We start from the raw sequence: 13,302 nt of genomic DNA, 5'->3' as shown, positions 1-13,302 counted from the left end.
ACTACTGCGCTGCGCTCTGCCTGAGTAGGTCTGCAAAGCTGATTAGTCAGAATCTCATCTAAAAACCACTACAGCAACACCACTGTAGGTAATTATCTTGATAGGTCTTCTGAAACTGTGCCAGGCCTGTTCAATACACGGGTTGGTGACCTCCCAAAAAAAAAAAAAAAAAAAAAGGCAAGCAAGGGAAAGGCAAGAAAAGGAAAGGAAAAGAAATGTGAAGTAGTGTCTTTTGTCTTTCTCACAGTGTTAGCAATGACTGTGCTGTTGGAAATATCATTTTCCTAATATGACATAATACAAAGACTACTTGGTTTTAAATATCCCTGTGTGTTCTTCTTGTTGTTATTGGATCTTGCCTCACTATTAAGGATAATGATTCTGCAGCTGGTAGATACTGAAGCCAGAAAAGTTTGTTGTTTTTTTTCCTGATAGCTGCACTGAGTCTGCTTGAAGATAAGTGTAATGCAATGAACCCCACCAGAAAGAGTGAAGTAATGCAGTATCATTTTCAGTCTTTGTTAATTACATATTTGGAGTCCTTATTTTCTCCCTCTGTGAGCCACCCCTAGAAATGTATCTGAACAGTATGTACCCCATTTCGTGGTCTATCACAGGCAGTGTTTATTTCATTCTTTGCTGAGTAATGGCACCACATTTTGGTTTGTACTTCCAGTAGATCTGAGCTGGTTCATCAGTTTCCCTCTCCAAACAATAGAATCCTAAAGAAAGAAGGAAGATTCAGTATGCTGAACAACATCTTCTCCTGCAAAAAGAAGAAAGAGGACCAGAAAACCAATCAGAAAGACAGAAGCAGAGACAGATATCCTACAGAAGAGACTTCAGAAGTAGACGACATCATCACCACTTTTGATTGCATCGTGGACACAAACTGCAAAGACATCCTGGATGAGTGTGTGACCACCACTGACTTCAAAAGAAGGAGCACAGACACAAAGTACCTCATACCAGAACAGAAGCCTCCAGACTGCCATGGTCTTCTGCCCATCCGAACCCAGAGCCTCCCCCCAATCACGGTGGGCAATTCCTTCCTCACTGCTTCCCAGAGCACAGCTTCAAGCATCTCCTCCAGCACCAGCAACTACCATTTTGCACACAGGTCTCAAAAGAGCAGGAGTGAACATGACTTGCTGGATCACAGAAGCAGCTGCCAGGCTTTGCTGGACAACTCCTGGAACACAGAGTCTAACCAAATACACTCCTACAAAGTCTGTACCAAAACTCCTGCAGACAAAATGATAAATGGCATAAACTCTGATAGATCTCACCATGTGCTTTTGTGCCCTCCCCGCCTTCCCTCACTCCCCAGTTCTCCATCAGGTAATTTCTTTCTTCTCTATCTCCCATATCCTACAATCTCTGATGATGTGGCAAGCTGAGTAAGAAAAGATAGGTAAGTCTGCCCCATAATGATTCCACTTCTTTAATATGTTCTTTTCAGTTTATTCTCTTTGTATGTCCAGGAGCTGGATCTTTGTGGTCCCCTCCAACTCAGGATATTCTCTAATTCTGAGCAGTAGCAAATGCAGATATTGTACGTACAGGACATGAGCTGACAGCTGAAGCAAGAAGCTTAGGTGTGGGAAATCAGAGATATGAGTAGACATCAGAGTTCTAATTATGAGAATCAGGGATCTGATTAGGCCTAGCAGCAAAAATAAAGGTAATTAGGAGACATGCATGGTACCTGAGCAAGGTAAGAGCCTCCAGATCACATACATGTTTTGTGAATTGCAAGTTAATACCTACTGTCATGCCCATTGCATTCTGTCTTCATTTAACCCTGGAACCAGATGTGTAAGGGAGAAGTACTGCTTTCAGATCTTTAACTCTGCTGAGAGTTGCTTCTGGTGAAGTCAGTATATGTCTGCACAAAGAAATGAGCTGATGCAGAGCCATCCAGCACAGCACACATGGACTTACCTGACTCCAGGTTCCTTCCCACTCTCCCAGCCCCAAGCTATTTGATTTAATGTGCTGTGCTGAGGTTTTTTCCATGGCTGAATTCAGGTTGCTAAATTTGCAGAGAGCGTAAATGCTTTTATGTTGTGGTTTGGAAACTGCAGTGTAACAATAATGAAGTAGAGTATCAGAATTCTGAAGTAAATTCAAAACTAGCATTTGGCAAGATTTGGGATCTAGTACTTTGACTCTCATCCATGTTTAGATGAATCTGGCTGGATGGCCTGTACACTGGAGTTCACTTTAACATATCAGAGTCTCCAACTTCATTACCTTTGGGATTAGTCTCATGCCAAAATTAAGCACATCTAGCATGCCTTCCAACCACTGTAATATTCAGTTGAAAATGAAGCAAGCAAAAGCAATTGCCAAACCTACCAGTACACCATTACAAGGACTAAACATGATACAATAAATTAATCTAACCTCCCCTCAACAGGCGTGAGCCATTATCTTACAGCTGAAAGAGCAGTGAACAGAAACCGTGTCCAAGAGGAACCCTCAGTTAGGTCAGGTCACTACGGAACCCTGCATGGCACTGCAAGCTGTAGTAACTCCTAGGCAAAGAGAGATGTAGAACAGCAAATCTTTATTCACTTCTCTAATAATGAGAGGAGGTAAGGCGATTTCAGAATGACAGGTGATTTTACACTGTGCAACTAAAGGCCAGAAATAGTTTTGCAGCATAAAAAGAAGCTATTCAAAAAGTTCCACTTCCTGAACATCAGGCCAAGTTCCTGAAAACTCGATAGACCTGGTCTGTAGGTGTAACTACTTTTTTACTGTGCACTCTTCAGCTGTTCACTCAACCATACAAATCTCAAACTACATATAGCTATCAAGGATTGCTCCAGCATTATTCTTTCTACGCTAAACTCTGCAAGGTTCAGCTCACATGTGGCAGACAAGAAAACCTGCAGGGCTTCCTTACAACCCAAATATAATAGGGCCCAGTGAGGCTGAGATGTTTGAGATCTTTTGTTTGTTCAGCAGGAGGAGGAATGAATTAAAACTGGATAAACCATACCAGAGGGTGACTATGGGGGAATACTTCTTGGTGGGATTAGCTAGCCTATGAATACTTTTGATGGGAAAGTACCGTCCCACCCATTTCTTTTCTTGGGAAAGAACATCCTATGACCAAAAGCAAAACAAAAAACAGGCCAGTGACTGAGAACAGACTCCATCATTTGCACTAGGACTCAGTAGAGGAGTAGCAGTCTACATGCATGAACGAGGGAAAATCACATCAATTATGGAAAATCTTCTAATCACTGCAGTTGGAGCTAGCTTTTCTTTGTCCAGATGAAGAGCAGAGCTCTGGCAGTTTATTATCTTCTCAGAGGAAAGCAGCCTGAGACTGCTGCAAGCCCAGCCTTCTGTGTACCTGCTGCCTTTAACAAAACTTTTCAACAACAAAAAATTCCTTTAGCTGGCATAAAGGACTTCCGTTGAAGTGAATGGAATAAAAGCATGTAAGGAGGCAGAGAGTGTCTGGCAGGAATACATTGCACAACCCAGATATTGTCTAACATTTTCTCGTGCTAAAAAGAACAGCTTATCCCTTTTCATGCTCATGTGTGTGGTTTAAATCCGTCTGCCCCTGTAATTAAAGCCACCTGCCTTGCAGTGAATTAGAACTGCATTTACTGTATGAGCTTCAGGGCCTGCAGGTCTCCAGCGCACAGAAGTGCTGTGCCTGCACGACTTGCAGGGATCAGAAGCAAACCGTGCCCTGGCTCCAACCCAGCCAGCAGCACCGCGCAGGCGGCACTCTCAGGAAGACATTTCCTTGTTGTTTTTTTCCTGCAGGAGGCCTAGCTGAGGGGGAAAACAGCATCTGGTCTTTGGTGGACACTGAAGTGTTAATACTCTATTTCTCCAGGCATGGCTGTGGGGGCTGCGTGTAGCTTTCCAACATCTGAGACAGGACTGTGGGTGTCGATAACCTAGGGGAGCTCAGTCTGAAAAATATTTTCTCAGCTAACACACGGTGTTGATTGTCTTGCATGACCACGCCTTTTATTAAAGTCAGAGCTACTTTTTGTACTCACTGCTACCAGGGCAGCTGGCATATCAATGGGGGATTTCTAGAGGTTTTTTTGTTCTGTTTTCTGTGCTCCTGGAAATGAAAGATGAGTCAATTTACTAGCCCAGCCCGAAATTCAAAGGGAAGAGGTTGCTGTGGGTAGGAGTGAGACTCACCTATCACATCAGCGGTTTATCTCAGAATAACTGCTTTGTCTTACTCTGCTGAGTTGAACAGAGATGGACTGCAACAAAAATGACTGCCAATATTGCAGGAGGAGTCCTTGCCAGCCACAGGGCTGAGCTGGCATCCACCATCTGAAACATTTTGCATTTGTGACCTTTGCGATCATCTCTTTTTGCAAAATGCACTGCCACCTACATTTCATTGGGAAAATGGTATAAATGAAGAAATTCCTGGTAACATGGACAAAGCAGGGCTGTCTCAAACAAAAAGGCAGCTGTTACCACCCTCTAAACAGATGGAGCCTCCCTCTATCACCCATTCATCCTGTAGATTACTAAGCTGCCAGGTCTAATGCAATACTTTTTAATAGGTTTGTACAGCAGTCCAGTAATTTCTAGTTGCTTGAATAGGTAACATTAAAAGGAAGGCTATTATTACTCGTCTGTTGGTGTAAGCAGTATGATATAGTCAAAAAGGAAACAGTTCATGTCAGGAAAGAGTAGAGCAACACTGATCAACGTGGCTGTTTCTTACTCAAAGTGAAGAACTGATTTACAGCGAGACATTCACCATAATATCACTGCTTTTCCACAAAACAGACAAACAAACAAAATTATAATGCAAATGTGTATCCCAACAAGAAGGAAAATCAGAGATCAAAATGTAAAAAAAGAAAAAGAAAAAAAAAAGTCAATAAACAAAATGTGAACAGTCCTGCATTTTACAATCAATAAATTAGAAATTGCTTCTTTTCCATTTCAGATGCCATCATAAATATGCCCTCAGGGGTGACAAAGATAATGTCTAACAGAAAGAAAAATCCTTTTCTTCTCTGATATTATGTAAAGCATATAGGAAGGAAGAACAGAATAGTTCTACTTGATGCCAGAACCTGTAGACAAGGTTTTTTTTTCCCAAGCATTCATATCAGCCTCACAAATATGATTATGCTTTGTACTTTTGTTTTGCTGCCAGATAACCCCATTTATGAAATAAATATATCTCTTGATAGAAAAAAACAACCTACCCTCATCAAGGCCATAATGGTACATACATAATAAGGCATTAGTGCTCAGCGTAAGCATCACAATAAAACCAATACAACTTGAATCGCTAATGGGAGCAGCTGGCTTGATTTTCTTCTATTTTGGAGTCAATATAATTATTTCTTTGTGCACAGAGTATGCAATATGTGTAGAAGACATTTACCAACCTTTACACACACCTTGTGATTACCTTGGAGAGATATTAAAGACCAAATTAAGAGTAAAACATGGGAAAAGGAGAACAAAGTCTGTTTGTATTAGATGCAGCTCATCTGTAACAGACTCTTCATGCTTTAGCTCAATACACATTAGCTTTACCCATGGGAACCAAAAGAATGATCCAAAGTCTATGCCAAGGTGAAGAATGCCCTGCTCTGTGTGGGTTTTAACTGGTATACACCAACTTAGCTCTTTGCACACAGAAACCATTTAGCTAGTAACGCTTGTACAGCGGTCTTGACAATTACTTCAGTAATTACTTCTAGGACACTGTTCTGTAACTGCTTTTCTATAGGTTTAGCTTGGACAGGCCAGTAATACACAGATGTATTCAAATACCAGCCACAAAGCCATCAAAGCAATTTATATCATTTCATTTCTTGTTATTGCTTAACATGTTCTACTAGATCCAGCCTGTGCCTCCCTTCATCTCTGCATGCAAACAGACGATATGCTTGTTCTGCAATGAGCTGTGTTGCAATGCCATACTGGGCAAGCAGCAGTTTGAGAAGACATCTCAAGGCTCCTTACATGGATCACCTCAGATCTGGGGATAACAAAAAAGAAAAATCTGGGAAATGCCAACACCACTCGATATGATCAAGTCAGAGAAAGGATCTGGGGAAAATGTTGATTTGGAGTTTGAGTTTCTACTTTTTTAATAACATTTGATGTGGTGTTTGTGTAGTGAAATGCACTATATCACCTAACACATAGTCTATTTTAACAGCACTAGACCAAAGTCAGCTTTGGTCTAAGCCAGTAAAATGCCACAGTTAGAAAATTTCATTTTCCAGTGTCTATTCTTGGTAATAGCAAATTGCCAGAAGCATAGTTTAATAAGAATCCTTATCTGTTTGTATCAGTTCTGCTATATTTCATCTGCAGCAAAACTAATCTGCTGACAGACTTCCTCTAGCCTGATTTTCCAACCAGGAGTTGAACTCTGTGTTCTAGTGCTTAGAAAGGCAGAGACAATATTAGAAAAGTTTTTGAGCTCAGCTTTCACTCAGAAGGTGGTGAGGCACTGGCCCAGGCTGCCCAGAGAAGCTGTGGATGCCCCATCCCTGGGGGTGCTCAAGGTCAGGCTGGATGGGGCTTTGGGCAGCCTGGTCTGGTGGGAGGGACCCCTGCTCAAGTAGGAGAGGATGGAACTGGGTGATCTTTAAAGGTCTCTTCCAACCCAAACCATTCTCTGATTCTAGGTTTCTACAATTTTATTCTGAAATTAAATCTGTCTAATTGAACATTTCTTCAAATCTAGCATCCAAATATTCTTATGTGGACCTGGCTACTAGAACATGTCTGAACACCAATTACGATATTATATGAGAGCAAGTGTACGCACAGAAGTTACAGTAAATCAGTCATTTTTTAAATATGTAAAGAGCTTTCTTCAATCATTTCTTTCTTTTTATTACATATCCCTGGTAAATACTTTTTTTCTTTAGAAACCAGAGATCTACTGTACATCTTATTATTTACAACCATTTTCTTACAATAATAGACTCTCTTTTTCTTCCACAGGTAAAAACTTTCAACAGATGTCCACGGGCCAACACAAAATAAAAGATCTTTCTCCAGTACGGAACAGCCTCGCTCCTATATCTAACCACTGTGCTCAAAAAAGTAAGTACAACCAAGCCTCATCTACTGTATGCCTCCGTAAGTGGCAGCTGAGTGCTTGAGGGAGGTTTCTTGGAAAGCACCACTGGAGATTGCTCAGTCCAACCCCCTGCCCACAGCAGGGCCACCTGCAGCAGATTGCTCAGGACCACACAGGTTTTGAATATCTCCAAAGATGTGATGGCACAACCACTCCAGGCAACCTGTTCCAGTGTTTGACTGCCCCTGAAGTACAAAGATTCCTCTTACGTTTAAGTAGAATTTCCCGTATTTCAGTTTGTGCCCACTGACTCTTTTGCCTTCATAGGTTACCACTGAGAAGATTCTGACCCCCTCTTCTTTACTTTCCCCAGTCAGGCATTTATATGCATTGGTGCAGGGTGCTACTCCTCCCCAGGTGCAGGATTTTGCATTTCCCTTTATTGAATATCACGAGTCTTGTCAGTTCATTTCAACAGCCTTTCCAGGTACCTCTGAATGGCAGCACTTCCATCCTCGGTATCAGCCACTCTCCCAGATTTTGACTGTTTGCAGAGTTGCTGTGCATGCACTCTGTGTCATCATCCAAGTCATTAATGAAGATGTTAAGCAGTACTGGCCCTAGTATCAGATCCAGGGGTATCTCACTAGCAACTGGCCCACCTCCAGCTGGACTTTGTGCTGCTGATCTCAACCCTTTTCTCCAGTGAGTTCCACGGAGCTGCTCTAACAGATATGATCTAAATCAGCAGAGAGGAAAGTCTGGTGTTGCATTTGTTTTCCAGAGCAGAGACTGGAATTCTCACAGAGATGGGATTTTTCACTCTCAGAAGGGTTTGTGGATGCCTACATGTCTCGTAGTGTTTCACAGGGGGTAGGACCTGATGTAACACAGAGACTTGCACTGTGTAAGGAGTCACTGGAGATGGTTGACAACACCCTCAAAACTGCACACCGGAGAAAGGCTGGGTATGTGGGATGAAAGCCAGGATAAGGAATGGCTCTTTTACAAACAGCATGAAAAATATCATGACACTGATTTTTGCATCCTTTTGCTAGTGAAAATTAGAGGAAAGAGGATAAGATTGAGATTATCAGGTTTCTGAAACAGATGATCCTTGATGATTTTCAAGACAGAGCTCACTTTATCCTAAGCACAGCAGCTGGACCAGCTCTTACACAAGGATGGGAACCATTCGCTTCTCTCATTCTAGAATGGACTGTTTTGGGAACTAAAATAAAGGGACTGAGAGAGCATCAGCCTTTTTCTTCTGCACTATCAGCCAGGTCTTCATTCTCAAGGCAGTAAGAAGCAAGATCCCAAAGGGCAGGGAAAGCCTCACCCTGCTCCAACAGCACAGGAGGAGTGCCAAGACTTAGTGAGTGTCCCAGGCAGTATGCACATATAAATTTCACATACAAACACTACTCCCAGCAGTGTCCTGCCCTCACACTCTTGTGCTCCACTAAGTCCAAATCCCTCCATGTATTTTGAACAAGGATTTGCAGTTTGCTATTTGCCATCCTGCAGATCTGCCAGGTCCTAAAGCATTGAAATTTCAGAGCTAAAGCCTCTTATGATGTGAGCTTCTGAAGCCATGCTGCAGCTATGACAACATTACTAAAAATGAAACAGCAGAGGTATCTTTATAGGGAACATCAGACTGGGTAGGGGAAATGCAGAATCCTCCACTGCTGCTGCACAGTAAGTGAGAAAGGAAGAAGAATAACATGCGGAATACCGAGGTGGTATCGCCTGCCTCCCCAGGAGAAGGAAAATTTTCTAACTGCTTTGAAAACCCCAGCTCCAAGTCTTCTTTTTGTTTTCAAGCTTTCTATTAACATTCTTTATGTCTTCTATTTAACATAGTTGTAAGCAAAATCCTAAAAGGAAAAAAAAAAAGATTTCATAATCAGTGGTGTTTTTGCAGAAATTCACACGGACAACAACGATTTTAGTTCTAGTCTCATGCCAAAAAAAAAAAAAAAAAAGTGCTCTATAAATGAGATATAACTATTATAGTTCATAATCATCATGTAATGAACTAACATAGCACATTTATCCAGGTGTCATTACTGCATGAACATCAGATCAAGCTAATAAAAGAAAAGGAAAGTTATTTGCAAAATAGATTACGTTTCTTCTTTGTTAATACAAATGACACATTTCATCCTGGAGCTTTCCAAGTAACTGTTTCAGAGCCAAGATTTCAGTCACCATCCAGCCCTAAAAATATTACTGTTCCAGACACAGCCATTACTCAGACATATGGTTCCAGCAAAGAAGTTTGAGTACAAACATTTTTGTTTTTCTAGTATTTTCTTTTGTTACACTAGATGTGTGCTAAATACATGCAACAAAACCAGTGGAGGGGAAAAAAAAAAAAAAAAAAAAAGCCACGGAGTTGGAAAGATAAAATAAGCATAAATTAGAGAGAGAACTGAAACTTGTCAGAAATAAACAAAAAGAAGAAACATCTCCCAGAAAAGGAAGGGCAATGGAAAAAAAAAAAAAAAAAAAAAAAAAAAACGGGAAGAGATGCTTTAACCTCCAAGTAAAAATATTTAAAGATACAGGTTAGGAGGAAGACAATAGTAATTATATGGTAGCTTAGGAAAACAATACTTCAATAACTTTAAAACATAGTTTATGAACTCTCACACTCCAGACATTTCCAGGGCCAAAGGGGTACATCAAATGTCTTCATGAGTAGCCTTTTCATGACCTGGCATCACTGTTATGCTTCATGCTGCTGCTCCTCCACTCAAACACCCCTCCTACCTCATCATGCAACTCTCCCAAGAACCCCTGGATAGCAAACTCACAGCCATCACACACCACTCACACAGTGCCAGAATCATTTTCCAAGCAAATATGGAAATTCAAGAGAACTCTCTGCTGTTCTCACTTCTTCATGTGGCACAGAAAGTCTAAAGCCACACTGGGGCTATTACTTGTTAGAAAAAAAAAAAAGAAAAAAAAAAAAAAGAAAAAAAAAAAAGCTATTTCTGAAGGTCATTTAACAACAATTTCTGGGGATCAATAGTTACTTTTGCCTTTATTTATCATGACTGGAAATTTCACTATCATCCATGCATTAGGGATCCATGATCCATGTTAGGAGAGAGTATGGATGTTTGGATGTTTGGCTGATGTTTTTTCCTTTCTTCAAGGAGTGTGGGTTTGTGATGGCATGGAGGTGAAATCAAACTAAACTGCTTACACCCTACTTAAACCCACCATTAAGGCTTATCTAGAACATAAAGTGTTCTGGAGATGTTTCACACAGGTGTAAACTTTGAATGCATGAACATATGCATATGCCCCAAAGAAATAACTGGCCTTCTTAGCATGCATTTGGCTTTCATGCCGAAATTTTGTGAACCCAAAGCATTTTAATCATGTGCCAGAAAAGATACAGGCTACTATATTGTACTCACACACACAAATATATATAAATATATAAACTGAAGCAAATTATTAATGGTGCTTTTTTGTTGATGTTGGAAGCAACAGTTAAGCCATTTCCTGGACTTCTGAACAGAAATGAACCTTGAACATAATCTGTGAATTACATTAAATTGACAAGGGACAAGGAGGTCCAGTACAATACGGCCTGGTCTGGCCATCACAATTTTAATTGTACTGAAATTAGCCTGAAAAGAAAAAAATCTTCCAAATTTTTAAATCCTCTCCATGAAGCAGCTTCTGCTTTGTGCCTGATAGACATCTGGTGAGTCTTAGAGAATTACCACCCCTGATAAGTAAATAAAAAAAGATGAAATGCATACAGGGAAAGATGGCAAGGAGAACTTCAGCCTCTTTGTCACAATGTACATGTATATAGTGAAAAAAATCCATGTCTGCAAAACTCTTCTAGTGCCCACTAAAGACATCAGAGAGGTTCATTTGTGTTCAATGGAACAAATTTCTGACTCCTTAATTATACACTAGGTAAATCTACTGGCACAGAAGTGCTTGCATGACAAAACTGTTGTGCTTCTGCTTTACTGTGGCACAGAAGCTGCGGGGTTTCTATTTGAAACTTTGCAGTTTTATTTCTGACTTGGGCACAGCCTGTATCCCCACTTAGCTGTACTACTGTTGCTGACCCAGCCAGCTATTTCCCATTTTTCATGTGTACTTTTGGTGGCTTGGATTGTGTTGTTTTTTTGGTTTTTTTTTTGTTTTTTTGTTTTTTTCTTTCTTTCTTTCTTTCTTTGTCCTAAGTATAGTACTTTGCATGTTGTTTTGCTGAATTTCATTATCTAAATTTCTTACCATTTCTCCAATTTATCAAGGTCATTTTGCACTGTAAACCTGTTGTCCAGGAAATTATTACACCCCAAGTAACTCTTTTTGATGTTGTTTGATGAACAGTGAGAAGGTTGACTTTATATCTTCAAAGACTCACTTCTGAGAAACACCAGCACAGACAGGTTATTATGTATGAAAGTTAGATTAATATATTTGAAATCCTGAAGACCCCTTTTTTTCTGTCTTTTTAATCTACAGCCTTCAAGATACTCTACCCACTATTCTGTCTATAAGTTCCTAAGTTCCTCAAGTGTGTTTAACGTTTAGTTTATCTGGGGGGATTTTTTTTTTTTTTTTTTTTTTGAGATTAAAATTCACTTACAAGGTCCAGCTTTTTACAGACACATTGACTGCAGTACTTACCAATTCAGTTCATACCAATTGATTATTTGGCCTGTTATTTCTAATAAGAAAGAGTTTATTTATCATGTTATTCTCTATTCAAACAGTAAAAGTCTAGCTTATCTTCAGATGTTTTTTTCTGAAATTACACATGGTTTTCATAGGATTAAGAGAGGATACTTTTCTCCATTCTTAATTTGTGTAGAATTTCTTTCAATTTGCACCAGAAAAATTTCTCAATATGAAAAAAGAATAATCAAAGGGTCTGCTGGGAAAAATGTAAACAAGAATACTCAGGTTTTCAGTGGGGTTAACTAGGAAATGAAATGATAACACCTGGCTGAGAAAGTCACCTTTTGAGCAGAGTACTTTATAGCAGAATTCTTTCTGCATGCAAAGAACCAGGACACCAACGTGATACCAGTCAGAGAATGGCTTTTAATACCTAACCACTAGGAAGCATTTGTGGCTAATTTCAAAGGAAAAGCTATTGAAATGGGCAGAAAATCCAGATAACCTTCTGGAGGCTGCCACGACTACTAGCATGAAACATTTCAGACACAAACGTTTATATTGTATATCACAGAATCACAGAATCACAGAATTTCTAGGTTGGAAGAGACCTCAAGATCATCGAGTCCAACCTCTGACCTAACGCTAGCAGTCCCCACTAAACCATATCCCTAAGCTCTACATCTAAACGTCTTTTGAAGACTTCCAGGGATGGTGACTCCACCACTTCCCTGGGCAGCCTGTTCCAATGCCTCACAACCCTTTCAGTGAAGAAGTTCTTCCTAACATCTAACCTAAAACTCCCCTGGCTCAACTTAAGCCCATTCCCCCTCGTCCTGTCACCAGGCACGTGGAAGAACAGACCAACCCCCACCTCGCTACAGCCTCCCTTGAGGTACCTATAGAGAGCGATAAGGTCGCCCCTGAGCCTCCTCTTCTCCAGGCTGAACAAGCCCAGCTCCCTCAGCCGCTCCTCGTAGGACTTGTTCTCCAGGCCCCTCACCAGCTTTGTCGCCCTTCTCTGCACCCGCTCAAGCACCTCAATGTCCTTCTTGTAGCGAGGGGCCCAAAACTGAACACAGTACTCGAGGTGCGGCCTCACCAGAGCCGAGTACAGGGGGACGATCACCTCCCTAGCCCTGCTGGTCACGCTGTTCCTAATACAAGCCAGGATGCCGTTGGCCTTCTTGGCCACCTGAGCACACTGCTGGCTCATATTCAGCCGACAATATTCATCATGACAGGTGCAGATGGAAGGAAATTGCAGGTGGATTGAGACTGCAACCAAGGAAAAACAAATGTGAAGAATAGTGAGGAAGGATCTCTAACCAAAATAGGTGTTAACTCTTGTTGGGAATCTCTGACATGGCTAGACTGAAAATAAATAAATAAATAAATAAATAAATTGATAATAAAAAATAAATTAAAAAAAAAAAAAAAAAAAAAAAGAATGGCCAAGGCAAAGAGCATTAAACAGTGAATAAAATGAATAAAGTCTAATGTAATCCACAATAAAGTCTAAGGCAGAGATAAAGAAGTCTATAATTAAGGTTTTGAATTCT

The 13,302-nt window shown here is 40.6% G+C and overlaps 1 protein-coding gene across 4 annotated transcripts in view; it reads left to right on the top strand.

Moving 5' to 3' along the window:
• The window catches only part of ANKRD55 (ankyrin repeat domain 55), a 50,192-nt gene that overhangs the window by 35,283 nt on the left and 1,607 nt on the right, over positions 1-13,302 (top strand). For 2 of the 4 annotated variants that reach the window (XM_084504383.1, XM_084504385.1), the window contains 2 exons: positions 677-1,341; positions 6,991-7,092. In XM_084504383.1, coding sequence (XP_084360509.1) covers positions 677-1,341; positions 6,991-7,092 — 767 coding nt within the window. Of the gene's footprint in view, positions 1-676; positions 1,415-6,990; positions 7,093-13,302 lie in introns of those variants that run through there. The other 2 variants (XM_084504384.1, XM_084504386.1) reach the window with 2 other exon arrangements.

The sequence above is a fragment of the Aythya ferina genome (assembly GCF_964211825.1).
Source record: "Aythya ferina genome assembly, chromosome: Z".
NCBI classification, from domain to species: domain Eukaryota; kingdom Metazoa; phylum Chordata; class Aves; order Anseriformes; family Anatidae; genus Aythya; species Aythya ferina.
This window is presented reverse-complemented; position numbering and strand designations above follow the sequence as displayed.